The sequence below is a fragment of the Mandrillus leucophaeus genome, unplaced genomic scaffold (assembly GCF_000951045.1).
Source record: "Mandrillus leucophaeus isolate KB7577 unplaced genomic scaffold, Mleu.le_1.0 Scaffold688, whole genome shotgun sequence".
NCBI classification, from domain to species: Eukaryota; Metazoa; Chordata; class Mammalia; order Primates; family Cercopithecidae; genus Mandrillus; species Mandrillus leucophaeus.
The window spans coordinates 1,100,011-1,115,829 of NW_012107452.1; the positions used below are offsets into that span (position 1 = coordinate 1,100,011).

The following is a 15,819-nucleotide window of genomic DNA, read 5'->3' on the forward strand; positions in this document are numbered from 1 at the left end:
CAACCTACAGAATGGGAGAAAATTTTTGCAATCTACCCATCTGACAAAGGGCTAATATCCAGAATCTACAAGTAACTTAAACAAATTTACAAGAAAAAAATCAAACAACCCCATCAAAAAATGGGCAAAGGATATGAACAGACAGTTCTCAAAAGAAGACATTCATGCAGTCAACAGCCACATGAAAAAATGTTCATCATCACTGACCATCAGAGAAATGCAAATGAGAACCACAATGAGATACCATCTTATACCAGTTAGAATGGCGATCATTAAAACGTCAGGAAACAGCAGGTGCTGGAGAGGATGTGGAGAAATAGGAGCACTTTTACACTGTTGATGGGACTGTAAACTAATTCAACCATTGTGGAAGACAGTGTGGCGATTCCTCAAGGATGTAGAACTAGAAATATCATTTGACCCAGCCATCCCATTACTGAGTATATACCCAAAGGATTATAAATCATGCTGCTATAATAATACATGCACACGTATGTTTGTTGTGGCACTATTCACAATAGCAAAGATTTGGAACCAACCCAAAATTCCATCAGTGATAGACTGGATTAAGAACATGTGGCACATATACACCATGGAATACTATGCAGCCATGAAAAAGGGTGAGTTCATGTCCTTTGTAGGGACATGGATGAAACTGGAAACCATCATTCTGAGCAAACTATCACAAGGACAGAAGACCAAACACTGCATGTTCTCACTCATAGGTGGGAACTGAACAATGAGAACACTTGGACCCAGGGGAACATCACACACCAGGGCCTGTTGTGGGGTCGGGGGAGGAAGAAGGGATAGCATTAGGAGACATACCTAATGTAAATGACGAGTTAACAGGTGCAACACACCAACATGGCATATGTATACATATGTAACAAACCTGCACGTTGTGCACATGTACCCTAGAACTTAAAGTATAATAAAAAAAAAAAAATTTCAGTCAACAGCATGCTGTTCAGTACTTAAAATTTTCGAGAATCAACAATTATGTATTGTTTTTCGACTATGCAGGGAATTGGTGCTCCTAACCGCCATGTTGTTCAAGGGTCAACTGTATATGAGTATGTGTTTTGAGCATGATCCAAATTAGGCAAAATCCATTGGAAACAACCCATTATAATGAAGTCACATGATGGAAATTTTTGCAGACATTAAAATAATGACTATGAAGACTAAAGGAAAATATACATAGTGTTAATTAGAAAGAGCAGGAGATAAAATTGGGGATAATTCAAATGCATATACAATTATTTTTAAGGTATGTACACAAAAGGACAAATAAAAAATATACTATTATTAATTCTAGGAAGGTAGGGTTAATGGGTGATTTTCTTAATCCATTTGCTTTTTTCTGAATATTTAATGAAACTTGTATAATAGAATTTGTGAGAACAAAAAAACTTTGATTTAGAAGTAATCAAGAATAAGGGAGAACATAAATTATTTGTAGAATATCCTGATTAATGTCAACATCATAGATTACAGAGTAATTAAGTTTAAAGTAGATATATTTTTAAAAATCAAATATATTTGTTTAATGTGTAGAAGAGTCTTGTGGTAAATCACCCTGACCTAACATATATTTCATTCTATGTAGCAGATGAGCAGTAATTTGGTAATTTTAAACATTTCAACAAGAAACATATAATTTAGACATTTTTTTAAAAAAGCGATTAAATTAGCCTTCCTACTGTCTCATGTATACAGTTAAATGACTTTGCAGTTTCTGTGGCATAATTCATAATGATTTTCATATATTATTAAATTTATAAAAAGACAAAAAAAAGAAAAAGCGTGAGTAAACTGTGAAATATTACCTGACCACAACCTACAAAATATTAATGTTCAAATTGAATTATAGAAGTAAAACTTAACAGAACTATAATGGGATGATAGGTTCATAATCCTGAGATAAAGCTTTCTTAAGTAAGATAAAACCACTAATCTATTATGAAAATTGACATTTGACTACATAAGGCTTTAACGCCCTGATATGAAAGGTATAAACAAAGTTAAAAGTGATACAACAAAATTTATTGTGTGTGTATATATATTTATTTATAAATATATGTATATTTCTCCTTCAAATGATTGCTAGAATAAATGCAGTCTCAGAATCACAGGAGGCTTTTTTGTTTTGGGTAGAAATTAACAAGCTGATTGTAAAATGTGTATGAAAATGCAAAGGACCTAGAAAATTAAAAGCAGTTTTGAAAAAGAGTATCATTGGAAGACAAATGACTGCCTTACTTCTAAGTCTTACTATAATTGTACTGGCATTGGATTGACAAACAGACCAGTGCAATACAATAATCAGCCTAGAAGTAGATTGAATGTTACACAGTGATTTTATTTTATTTTATTTTATTTTATTTTATTTTATTTTATTTCATTTCATTGTATTTTATTTATTTTATTTTATTTTTTTAGAGAGGGTCTCTCTGTTGCTCAGGCTGGAGTGCAGTGGTGCAATTATGGCTCACTGCAGCCTCAACCTCCCAAGCTCAAGTGATCCTCCAGCCTTAGCCTCTCCAAGTAACTGGGACTACAGGTGTGTGCAACCATGCCCAACTAATTGTAGTTTTTGTAGAGGTGGCAGTTTACCGCCCTGTTGCCCAGGCTGGTCTTGAACTCCTGAGCTCCAACAATCCACCCACCTACCGTGGCCTCCCAAAGTCCTGGGATTATAGGCATGAACCACCAAGCTCAGCCTTGATTTTCTTTTCTTTTTCTTTTTCTTTTTTTCGCCCAGCCTGGAGTGCAGTGGTAATCTACACTCACTGCAAACTCTACCCCGGGTTCACGCCATTCTCCTGCCTCAGCCTCCCAAGTAGCTGGGACTACAGACGCCCACTATCACGCCTGGCTAATTTTTTGTATTTTTAGTAGAGAGGGGGTTTCACCATGTTAGCCAGGATGGTCTCAATGTCCTGACCTCATAATCTGCCCGCCTCGGCCTCCCAAAGTGCTGGGAGTACAGGCACGAGCCTCCGTGTCCGACCTCAGCCCTGATTTTCAGTAAAGGTGCTAAATTAATCTGATAAGCAAAGGATATCTTCAGCAAATGAACTAGAACAACTAGATATCCATAGTTTTTAAAAAATTGGCCTTTATACTGTCAGAAAATAAAATTTAAGTAAAAACAGGTTATAGATATAAAAATAAAAGCTGAAAGGTCTAGAAAAAGAACCAGATTATCTTTGCAACTTTGGGATATGTGAAAAAATTTTTAGAACCCAAAAAGCACAAATCATAAGAGATAAAACGTATGCATAAGACATTATCAAAGTTAAAAACTTAAACTCTTTGAAAGATGTTGTTAGGAAGACAAAGACCAGGACAAAATATTCACTCTGCATATGTTGGAGAAAGGATTGACCTAGAATATATGAACATAGCTCAGTGAGATGACGGAATTTTAAAATGGGCAAAAGATTGGAACATATTTACCCAAAGAAAATACATGATTGGCCAAGAAGCACATGAAAAGACTTAATGTCACCAGTTAGCAGAAGAGTGCAAATTTAAACCACAGCAAGATACTACTGTATACCCGCTAGGATGACTAGAATTAAAAAGATTGATAGTACAAAGAGTTGGTAGGATAAGGAATAACTGGAACTCTTATACATTGCTGGCAGGAATGCAAAATGGTAAAACTGATTTAGAAAACTGGTGGGTAGTTTCTTAATAAAGTTAAAATCATACTTACTGTATTAACCAGTATTTCCACTCCTAGGTATTTACCCAGGAGAGAGAAAAACTTTTCACAGAAACACCTCTTTTTTTGTTGTTTATTTATTTATTTTTTAATTTACCACCTTCACCCCTTCTCACAAAAACCATTGTGTATACAGATGTTCATAATCATAACAACTTTATTTTTAATAGCCAAAAACATTAATGTCCATCAACAGATGGGTGGATAAGCAAATTGTATAATATCCATATAATGGAAATCTGCTTAGCAATAAAAAATGATTTACTAATAGAGGCAACATAGATAAATCTTAAAAACATGCTGAATGAAAGAAGCCAGATGTGAAAAAGAGTGCTTGCTGTATAATTATACTTACATGAAACTATAAGAAAGTCTAATCCATAATCAGTCATTTTAAATATAAGGAAAAAATTCACCCTCCTATTTTGATAGTTACACATGCATCCCTACCTCAGCCTTTTATAACTGAGTTCAGGGAACAATGGTTTGGACTTTGATTAACCACAGAGAAGTAGCTGTGTGATAAATACATAGTTTGAAAGATCATCTTAAAATAAGTTAATTTTTTTCAAAAGGGCCTTGTACCACATATGAGTATCAGCTGTTTCAGCTAGTTTGAGACAGATTTAGTGCTGCTACAGCTATGAATAAGCTTTATTGATAATTTATATTTGGTCATTGATTAATTTTTGCATTTCTGGCAGAAACCTCTTTGGCATCTGATGGAATTTCAGACCCCCTTCCCCAATAATTTTACCAATTCTTCAAAAGTCTCTAGCAAAGGTGTTCACTCGTACTTGATTCTGTGTTTTGCGTTTCCACCTCTGATCTTCCTCAATTCATTATTATCAACTGCTCATTGTTAGTTTTTATTTTATTTATTTATGTTTTTGAGACAGGGTCTCACTCTGTTGCCCAGACTTTAGTGCAATGGCACATCTTGGTGTACTGCAGCCTCGACTTCCTGGGCTCAAGTGATCCTCCAAACTGAGCCTTCCGAGTAGCTGACAACAGAAGTACTTGCCACCACACCCGGGTAATTTTTAAAATTCTTGTAGTTACGGAATTTTGCCATGTTGCCTGGGTTAGTCTCGAACTCCTGGTCTCAAGCAGTCCTTCTGCCTCAGCATCCCAGAATGCTGGGATTACAGGCGTGAATCACCAAGCCTGGTCCAGTATTGATTAATACTTTTTTTTTTCTTTTTTGAGACAGGGTCTTGTTCTGTTGCCCAGGCTGGAGTGCAGTGGCACGATCTCTGCTCACTGCAACCTCCGCCTCCTAAGTTCAAGCAAGTCTTGTGCTTCAGCCACCTGAGTAGCTGGGATTACAGGTGCATGTGCTACCACACCCAGCTCATTTTTGTGTTTTCAGTAGAGACAGGGTTTCGCTGCATTGGCCATGCTGGTCTTGAACTCCTGGCCTCATGTAATCCTCCCACTTTAGCCTCCCAAAGTGCTAGGATTACAGGTCTGAGCCATCGTGCCTGGCCTACTTTTTAAATTCACATTTCATTTAAGTTTTTATCATTTAAGACTGGGCGTGGTGGCTCATGCCTGTAATCCCAGCATTTAGGGAGGCCGAGGCCAGCGGATCACTTGAGGTCAGGCGTTTGAGACCAGCCTAGCCAACATGGTGAAACCCCATCTCTACTAAAAAAAATACAAAAATTAGCTGGGCGTGGTGGTGGGCGTCTATAGTCACAGCTACTCAGGAGGCTGAGGCATGAGAATTGTTTGAACCAGGGAGGCTGAAGTTTCAGTGAGCTGAGATCATGCCACTACACTCCAGCCTCGGTGACAGAGCAAAACTCTGTTTTAAAAAAAAAAAAAAAAAATTGTCATTTAAAAATACATGTAAATTGCATAGTGGCCAGGCATGGTGGCTCATGCCTATAATCCCAGCATTTTGGGAGGAGGAGGCAGGCAGATTGTTTGAGCCCAGGAGTTTGAGACCAGCCTGGGCAACATAGTGAGACCTTGTCTCTACAAAAAATTTAAAAATTAGCTGGGCATGGTGGCGCATACCCGTAGTGCCAGCTACTTGGAAGGTTAAGGTGGGAGGATGGTTTGAGTGGAGGCAGAGGTTGCAGTGAGCTGAGATTGCGACACTGCACTCCAGCCTGGGTAGCCAAAAAAAAAAAAAAATTGCATAGTGCATACATGTATTATTTAACAAATAATTATAAAGCAAATACCTGTGTGGCTACCACCCAGGTCAAGAAGTGGAACACTGTCAGCATTCCAGGAGCCCATAAGCACCTCTTCCTATTTGTAATCCCTGCCCTCAGTCCTAGAGGTAACCATTCTTCTGACTTTAATTATAACTTTCCTTGCTTTACTTTTATACCTATGTATACATCTCTAAACAAAATAGTTTAAATTGTTTTTGAAATTCACAGAAATGATATCATTCCATGTGTATTGTGTCATGCTTCTTCTTTCGCCATGTGAGAATCATCTGTGTTGCCTGAAGCTGTCATTGATTTTTGTTTTGTATAAAACCATAATTCACCTTTTTTCATTCTCTTTTTTTTCTAGATAGATTTTTAGGCTGTTTCTTCAAAGTTTGCAGCAAATTACCTGTTTTTGCTATAGCAGAATAGTGCAATTTTGCCATTTTAATTCTGGTAACAAAAAAGCATCTTATATCAATACACATTGGGCATCCAAATCCAGAAATCTGAAATGCTCCAAAGTCCACAACTTAAAGTTTGAAAAATTAAATTAAATTAAATTAAATTAAATTAAATTAAATTGTTTTGTAGAGATGAGGTCTTGCTATGTTGCCTAGGCTAGTCTCGAACTCTTGGCTTCACACTATCCTCGTGCTTCAGTTGCCCCAAATATTGGGACTACAGGTGTGAGCCACGTGCCCAGCCAGAATTTTTTGAGTGCTGACATGGACTAAGGAAATGTTCACTGGAGCATTTTGGATTTCAAATTTTCGGATTTAGAGTGTTCTGTAGGATAAGTGTAATGCAAATATTTCAAACTACAAGAAAATCTGAAATCTATATTACTTCTCGTCCCAAGCATTTAGGAAAAGGGATATTCAACCTGTATGCTCTTTATAATATATACAGTACGTTCATGTATATTAGCGAATTTAATCCTCATTTCAGACCTGTGAAATGGCAATGCGGTATTTCATTTTATTACTAAGAAAACTGAGGGTAAGTCTGGGCAACATAGTGAGACCCTGTTTCTACAAAAAATTAAAAAGTTAGCCAAATGTGGTGGCATGTACCTGTAGTCCCAGCTACGTGGGAGGCTGAGGTGGGAGGATCATATGAACCTGAGAGGTTAGGCTGCAGTGAGCCAGGATTGCTCCACTGCACTGCAGCCTGCGCAACAGAGCTGAAACTCTGTCTCAAAAAAAGAAAGAAAGAGAGAAAGAGAAGAGAGGGAGAGAGGGAAAGAAGGAGGGAGGGAACAGAGTGATGCAGTTTGTCATTTGCCTGAAATAACAATTCTAAAAACTTAATGAAGTGCTATAATTGTCACAGATCTTTTATTTCAAAGTCCAAATTCTGAATTTTTGATTCAGTTTCACACAACTGAGCATTCTTAATTCCTGAACTCAGTTAGAATATTTTAGATTAAAAAAAAAAAAAAAACAAACCAAACCAAAACAAAAACAACAACTTAGTTATCTGACATGCCCCACTGCCAGGTTTTTCACATCAAAATATTATTATTTTTCTTTGGAAGTTGATCTAGAAAGCATTTTTATTAAATTGCGGGTAGGATGTTGGAATATAACTTCATTAAGTTGTCAGCAGCAAAACTTCATGCAGGTAGGAAGCTGGTATCTGCAGCGTTTGATTTAGGTGGTAAAAAGGAGGAGGAGGGGAACTGATAGTGGATAATATTTTGAGTACAGAATACTATTGCACTTTTCTCCTCATGTCAGTCTCATTTGTAAGCAAATTCAAGGAAGCTCACTAGCTAAGTGGCCTTGGATAAGCTGTTTAATGACCAAGTTCCATGATGTTCTCTTTAAAAGTCCCTTCCCTTTCTAAAATCGTGTATCTTATGAATATATGAGGTGATTAAAATACTCTCTTGTGCTGTAGACCAGTCTGACCCCTTAGTTACGTGTGGAATGTGCTGAGCTGTATTTAAAGCCAAGTTTATATGTTGATGTTATTGTAAAGTGACTCTCCTTTTGTTATCTAAAGATTGCAAAAAGTATAGGTTTTTAAAATGGTCATGTTTTAAGCAGCTTTCAGCTCAAGAAGTGAAAGTAACTATTAGTATAGTTATTATTAGTGGCAGTGTGTTGAAGTTTTTTGTGAAGAATTCAATACTTCCTTGAAGGTGTTTATATGTAAATATGTTTTAAGTATATATACTTTAGAAAACCATTCTAGGCCTAGGCGCGGTGGCTCACGCCTGTAATCCCAGCACTTTGGGAGGCCGAGGTGGGTGGATCACGAGGTCAGGACATCGAGACCATCCTGGCTAACACAGTGAAACCCTGTCTCTACTAAAAATACAAAAAAATTAGCCAGGCATGGTGGCGGGCGCCTGTATACCCAGCTACTCGGGAGGTTGAGGCAGGAGAATGGCGTGAACCCAGGAGGCAGAGCTTGCAGTGAGCTGAGATCGCGCCATTGTACTCCAGCCTGGGCGACAGAGGGAGACTCCGTCTCAAAAAAAAAAAAAAAAGTTCTAAAAAGGAAATTTATTTAGAAAACAAGATGTATTGGTATCACATTCCAAAGCATGTCTGAAACATTTTAAGATCCATGTATTTACTTAAATAAAAATCCATGGAATTGCAAACATCTTCTTGTTTTGAAAATATATTTTAGCAGATCTGTCAGCTAAGTGGAAATACGTAGCAGCAGAAGTTATTGTACTTTAGGCCAGGTGAGGTGGCTCACGTCTATAATCCAGCACTTTGGGAGGCTGAGGTGTGAGCTCAGCAGTTTGAGCTCAGCCTGGGCAACACAGTGAGACCTTATCTCAAAAAATATTTTTTTAAAAAACTTCACAAAGGCTTCTTAATGGGCAAGATTTTTGATCCAGGGTGAAATTAAACTTGTTAAATAGCAGCACTGAAATAATGTTCATGAGACTGTGTATTTAAGCCTTTTCTCTTATATTCCTGCTAAGAAGATTGGCTGGAGGAAATAAGTCATACTGTTCTTTGAGCTTATAAAACTTCACAGTATTTACCCGATTCATTGGCCAAAGACTGCCACTTCCTTGGTTTAGAGTTTGGGTGAGATAAGGAATGTTCATCTCTGCTTAAATAAGCATTCCAGGTTCTGGATTTTAATTAATGGCAAAAATGTAAACTTTTCTTTCTTTTGATATTCGTTGGACACATGCTTAAATCTTATCGTGTCATTTTCCTGTATGTTAGAGGACTTGTCCTCTGGACTGTAGAATCAGGGTCCTGAATTCATGCCTTGTTATACTACCCAGATTTGTGACACTGAGGATGTGTGCATTAACTTCACATTACATCTTCATCTCTACAGCTACAAAAATTACTGTCACTTCTGTCTTTCCAGGTTTAGAGTCATGGCTTTGGAAAAAGCAAAAGGGAGAATTTAATTTCACTTAATGTTCAGGACTCTGTAATCCTATAATGTGGTTGTTACTGATCTGTAGTTGGCAAAGCTTGTAACATGTATGAGGTCTCTTTCCAGAATTTACAAATAAGTGATTTATATTTCGCCATTTGGGACAAAAATGTTAACACCTCTTTGAACACAGTCAAATTGATACATCTTTAGTCTTTGATCTTTTCATTTCAAGGAAGGCTCTTTTTCTTCATTCTATACTCTACTTTTTAAACTTTATATCCATTTTTCTTGCAAACATTATCTACACTTGTTGGCTCTGCTGCTTTCGTTTCACTCATTTAACCTCCTGTAATCTGATTTCTACCCACACCACTTTACTGAAACTGCTGTTGCCACGGCCACACTGTGTTTGCTGCACAGTCTAAGGAATAGTCCTCAGTCTTTACTATCTCAGTGGCAGTGAATACTGCCACCCATTTTTTCCTTGAAACAGGCTCCAGTGACACCACATTTAATGAATTTTCCTCTTCTAATTCTGATAACACCCAAACCTCCTTTGTAGACCTCTCTTTTTTAACCTATGATTTAAATGCTGTTCTTACTCAGAGGACTCTGTTGAGCACACTCTGTTTGTCATGACACTGTTTTCCCTAGAGATCATTCATTGCTTTAGTCATAATCTGATGATTGCAGAACTTCTCCTTGGCTTCAGATCTGTGTATCAGATTGTCTATTGGACATCTTCACTTGACTATTGTAGTAGTCTGCAAGTGATACAAATCCACTTCATCATAACTTCAGGCTAAAGAGGGAGATATGTTGGCTTACAAAACCAAATGTCTGGTGCACAGGTGAAACTGATCTTAGGAGGGATGCCTAGAATCAGAGATTCATGTCATCTTGACTTCCCACTTCTCTTTTGCCTCTGCTTGTCAGCATTATTATCTCAAAACCGTCTTCCACATGAGGTATAGGATATTATTGACTAAGGACATCCTTAAAGTCAATAGCTTGGCAGTCAGAAGGAAACAATAGGTTTAACTCTTTGTTCAACTGCAGATAGAAAATTGCCTGACAAGGATTCTAATAGACTCAGCTTGGTTTGCCATGGTGGGATATAAAGTATTTTGACTAACTTGTGTTCTAGTAATGATGGTGGGAGTGGTAGGGATCTAATAGCTTGATTCACAGAAGAAAGCCTAACTTAACCTCTACCCATTTTTCATGTACAGCTCTAATTCCAGTGGATAAGGTGATAATTTTGTTTATGGTTTTTGATGAACTGCATCTGCTTGATTTTCTCCTTAGAATTCATTGCTATGTCAATTACTGTCTGAGTTGTCTGTGAGAATAAAGGACTCAACTGAAGAAACCTATATGAAAATGGTGATCATTATTTATTCTTGGAATTAGAAACTTGTATGTGGCAGTCATAATGTTCTAATTAGTGATTTTAAAAAATTAACTCATTAAAATAATCCATACTTTTATAATCATAAAATAGGATGCCCCACAAAGGCAAAGATTTCTGTCTACTTTCACTACTACACCTAGAACTTGACACTAAAAAAGTTGCTCAAAAAATAATTTGGTGAATGAATATCAGTTTATTAAAATCTTGATTTTTTTTTCAGTGTTTACTTTTTTGGGTAATACTTATTTTAACAATAAAAGCTTTCAAAGATAAATAAAGTTTAACTTTTTTTTACTTTTTCTTTTTTTTCCCTAGACTCGCTGTTATAGTTCCTGGGTCAAGACAACAATTTTTATACCTTTGTCGTGGTTCAGAAAGGAGTCTCTGTAGAACCAGAAGCAAAGAAAGGAAACAATCCGAGTTTTTCTTTATTAAATTGACTGTGTAAGATACTTGACTTCCAGGAACAAAAACACAGTGAAATAATAAAATTTCATCTTGGCATCACTGGACATTGATCGTATTGAGGAGTGTATTTTGTGGAACTTCCTGAGTTGAGATTTGGAACCTTCATTGGTGCTCATTTATACTGTGGACTGTAAGCATGAGTGAATTCTGGTTGTGTTTCAACTGCTGTATTGCAGAACAGCCTCAGCCTGTAAGTATGAAGTATGTGGACACATCAGGTGGGGTGCTTATTAAACGTACCACTCGTTCTCAAACTGAGAATTGGGATCCTAGCAGTAATTGCAAAGCAGTTCTAGAGAATACCATAGAGAAATAGTTCAGTGGAACTCTGAACATATGTTTAAAAAGAAATAATGTTTTTAAAGTAAATGCTATATGTCAAGAGCTCTGCTAGACCATTCATCGTACATGACTGAAAGGATGTGTTCTTCTGTCAAATAGCTCCTGGAGGAATAGTGAGAGAGAAAGGAGACAATAACCTGAGGTAAAACAGGTAAATCAGCCTTGGAAGTCAGTGGGTGGAAGATGTGGCAGCCATAATGCCATCATATTCTTCTCAGCTTACCATCTCATTTTCCTCAGGGCAACCCTCTGAGGAAGATATCATTGTCCTTATTTTTCAGTTGAAACAGGTTCAGTTTATTGCCCAAAGTCATATCGCTTGTAAGTGGTCTTGACTGACTTCTTGGTATATGCCTTGTTTTTGTCCTCTAATATATGCACATATCGTTACCTCTACCAAAATCCTGCCCTTCAGCCTCCAAATTCTTTTTGTTTTATTAAGATAGAGTTTCACTCTTGTTGCCCAGGCTGGAGTGCAATGGCGTGATCTTGGCTCACTGCAACTTCCGCCTCCCGGGTTCAAGTGATTCTTCTGCCTCAGCCTCTTGAGTAGCTGGGATTACAGGCATGTGCCACCACGCCTGGCTAATTTTGTACTTTTAATAGAGACAGGTTTTCACCATGTTGGTCAGGTTGGTCTCGAACTCTTGACCTCAGGTGATCCACCTGCCTCTGCCTCCCAAAGTGCTGGGATTACAGGTGTGAGCCACTGTGCCTGGCCTCCTTTTCATTTTTTAAGGTACCTAAATCAAATGTTACCTATATAAAAAATTCCCCAGCTTTCCCCTGAATGAGATAATACTCATCTGTATTCCCACAGCTCTTTAATTCATTGTTCTTTTATAGCATGGAACCTTTTGCATAGTAAATAACTGTTGTACGGTCCCTCCCACCACATTTTGAATTATTTATGGGTCTTCACCATGTAAACTCCGTATCTTCAGGATCAAATATAATGTCTTGGAGAGTGTAGGTATACATGATTGATGGTTGGCTGGCTGAACGAGTGAATTGATATTTTGTTTTATTTATGTATGTAACAACGTAAGAGGAAAAATAAGGGTTAAATTTTAAAACTGTAATTGTACACATAACTCCCAATCTCAGGTGATTCACCTGCCTCAGCCTCCCAAAGTGCTGAGATTACAGGCATGAACCAGTGTGCCCTACCATATTGTTTTAATTGCTCTACTTACTTAGTATGTTTTGCTGTGTCGTAGGGGAAATTTTTTCTTAGCTCTTCTTTTCTAACTCTATTGGTGATGTCTTTTTTTAAAGCTGGATTGTGGTTCCATGTTTTCTTACTATAGTTTTCTTTATTTTTTTTCTTGTTTGAGATATTTCATAATGCATGTTTAAATCTTAGAGGTGTTTTTTTTTAGGATTGCATTGAATTTATTTTATTTATTTATTTTTTTGAGGTGGAGTCTCTGTTGCCCAGGCTGGAGTGCAGTGACGTGATCTCGGCTCACTGTAACCTCTGCCTCCTGGGTTCAAGTGATTCTCCTGCTTCAGCCTCCCGAGTAGCTGGGATTACAGGCACCTGTCACCACACCCAACTGATTTTTGTATTTTTCATAGAGACAGGGTTTTACCACATTGGCCAGGCTAGTTTTGAACTCCTGACTTCAGGTTATCTGCCCACCTCAACCTCCCAAAGTGTTGGGGATTACAGGCATGAGCCACCGCACCTGGCTAGGATTGCATTGAATTTAGAGGCGAATTGGGTGAGAATTGACATCTTTAGAATTTTGAGTGATCCAGGCTGGGTGCAGTGGTTTACTCTTGTAATCCCAGCACTTTGGGAGGCCGAGACTGGCGGATCACCTGAGGTCAGGAGTTCAAGACCAGCCTGGTCAACATGTTGAAACCCTGTCTCTACTAAAAATACAAAAAATTAGCTGGGCATGGTGGCAGGCACCTGTAATCCCAGCTACTCAGGAGGCTGAGGCAGGAGAATCACTTGAACCCAGGAGGTGGAGGTTGCAGTGAGCCGAGATTGCGTCATTGCACTCCAGCCTGGGCAACAAGAGCGAAATTCCATCTCAAAAAAAAAAAAAAAGAATTTTGAGTAATCCAGTTAGAAGCATGGCATATGTCTTCATTTATGTAGATCTTTTAATATTCTTTTTGTAAAGCTCTAAAACTTCATTACATAAGCTTGCACATTTCATGTTAGACTTGTTCTAGATATGGCTTTTACTGTATTTCCTAGCTAGTTATTACTAGTATATAGGAACCTGATAATTCTTATATGCTACTTTTTTATCCAGATATCTCACTGAACACTTGTGAACACTTGGATTTATTTATTTACTCATTTATTTATTTTTTGTTTTTGTTTTTTTGAGACAGAGTCCCACTCTGTCACCCAGGCTAGAGGCACGATCTCAGCTCGCTGCAACCTCTGCCTCCCAGGTTCAAGAGATTCTCTTTCTTAACTCAGCCTCCTCAGTAGCTGGGATTACAGGTGCGTGCCACCATGCCTGGCTGATTTTTTTGTGTTTTTATTACAGACAGGGTTTCGCCATGTTGGCCAGGCTGATCTCGAACTCCTGGCCTCAGGTGATCGGCCTCGGCCTCCCAAAGTGCTGGGATTACAGGTGTGAGCCACTACACCAGGCCGAATTAGTTTAATAGTTAGCTGAAATGCTTATCTCTTATAGATGTCTCCAAATAGTGACTTTTTAAATCATTTTCTGATATTTAAATCATTTATCCTTTTGGGATTTTAGCTGAATTGACTAAGACCTCTAGTATAATGGTCAGTATTGCCAGTGATGGCTGAACATCCTTCTTATCCTGAGTTTTTATAATCTGTGATATTATTAGAGATGAAATTTTCATTAGTCAAGGATTCTCAGTAGGAACACTTGAGTCCTATTGCCATATTGTTTTAAGGATGCCCTGTAATTTTTTGTTGAATGTGGTATAGTGGGTAAAAGGAACCAAGGTAAATAGGCCCGTAGTGTGATGTTTTATGTTTATCTGGTTAGGGCCTAGGCCATTTTACTATTTGCTGTAGCTGTAGGTGTTGGAGGATAAAATTTCATCTGGTGTCCTTGTTTTTGTCCCCTTGTTGTCTTTGGGTTTCTCTAGAGACTTCTTAAATAAGAGCTGAGACATACTGTTGCTTTATTTGTAATCCCCTGTTGTACAGGAGCCCTGTAGATGTGTTGGTAAGGTGTGGGGAAGGGAGACATTATGTATTGCTATGATTATGTCTCAGTCTTTCAGTGAGCCCATGCACCTGGTCTGTGACCTACACAAAGTGCTTCTCAGTTTTGTTTTTTTACCCCTTAGGTGAGGCAAAGAGGGGTAGAGGAGACTGGAGTTGGATATTTCCCTTCTCCCCAAGTTGGTTAGTTTTTGGAAAAACCTAGTTGATTAGGCTCTGGTAAAATAGTTTCTCTTGAGAGCAAACCTTGTTAATAACAGAATAGTCTGGTGCATTTCAGTGTGGCTGCCCTTCCCTTCTTTTTGCAGAAACACAGATTTTTCTCTGATCTTCACTTGAGAACCTGGTAAGGTTCCCTGAGGTAAAAACCCACAAAAGTGTAGGGGATCCCTAAGACTAGGCCCCCCTGGAGTCTTAAAGTTGTTCACACTGAGCATCCAGCTATTCATAGGTTTTCCTGCACTGGTACTAGATCCTGTGAAAGTTTCTGCTTGTTGATTTCTGTGTCCACCTGTCTGTCTCTCTAGTTTTAGGGGAAACAGTTTTCTTTGTGACCTCACTTCTCTGATGGATCTAAGAAGAGATATTGTTTAAGTTTGATCGGCTTTTTTCTTGTTACGTGGATGGGAGTGATGACTTCTAAGCTCCTTATGTGCCAGATCAGAAAACAGAAGTCAAGTTGCCATATTTTAAAAGATTTACTTACTGCCAGTATTCACAGGGTATATAATAAAGTGAATTCTCTTCAATATATGATAAATGTATAGTCACCAATAGCTAAAATAGGAAGACACAGATTAGGTATTTAAATGGCAGGAGCATAAGGCTCTGGAGTTATGAGACATCAGAAATACATTTTCTGCTACACAGAGGATTTGCAACTTGAGTTTCTCTCATACTGAAACAGGAAAAGTTCCCTTGTGCCCCTAGAAGGCATGTGACGGCGGTGTGGCTCACTTCTTCAGTGCCCTGCTGCTCAAACCTCTAGGGGAGCATACAGACAGGGAGCTGTGGGGCTCTGACCCCACGGCAGTGTCTAGGGATGAATCTTTATAGCTGAAGCGCCAGAGGGCGTGTGTTACAGGGTGCTTTTTTAGTTTGCCTTGTGTTAACCAACTCAGTTAGACCCTCTATGTTGTCA

The 15,819-nt window shown here is 38.2% G+C and overlaps 1 protein-coding gene across 3 annotated transcripts in view; it reads left to right on the top strand.

Moving 5' to 3' along the window:
- Positions 1 to 15,819, top strand: part of CDC42SE2 (CDC42 small effector 2) — a 118,350-nt gene that overhangs the window by 71,359 nt on the left and 31,172 nt on the right. For all 3 annotated transcript variants that reach the window (XM_012002438.1, XM_012002439.1, XM_012002440.1), the window contains one exon: positions 11,006 to 11,348. In XM_012002438.1, the coding sequence (XP_011857828.1) occupies positions 11,295 to 11,348 (54 nt within the window). In that variant the 5' untranslated portion in view covers positions 11,006 to 11,294. The remainder of the gene's footprint in view (positions 1 to 11,005; positions 11,349 to 15,819) is intronic.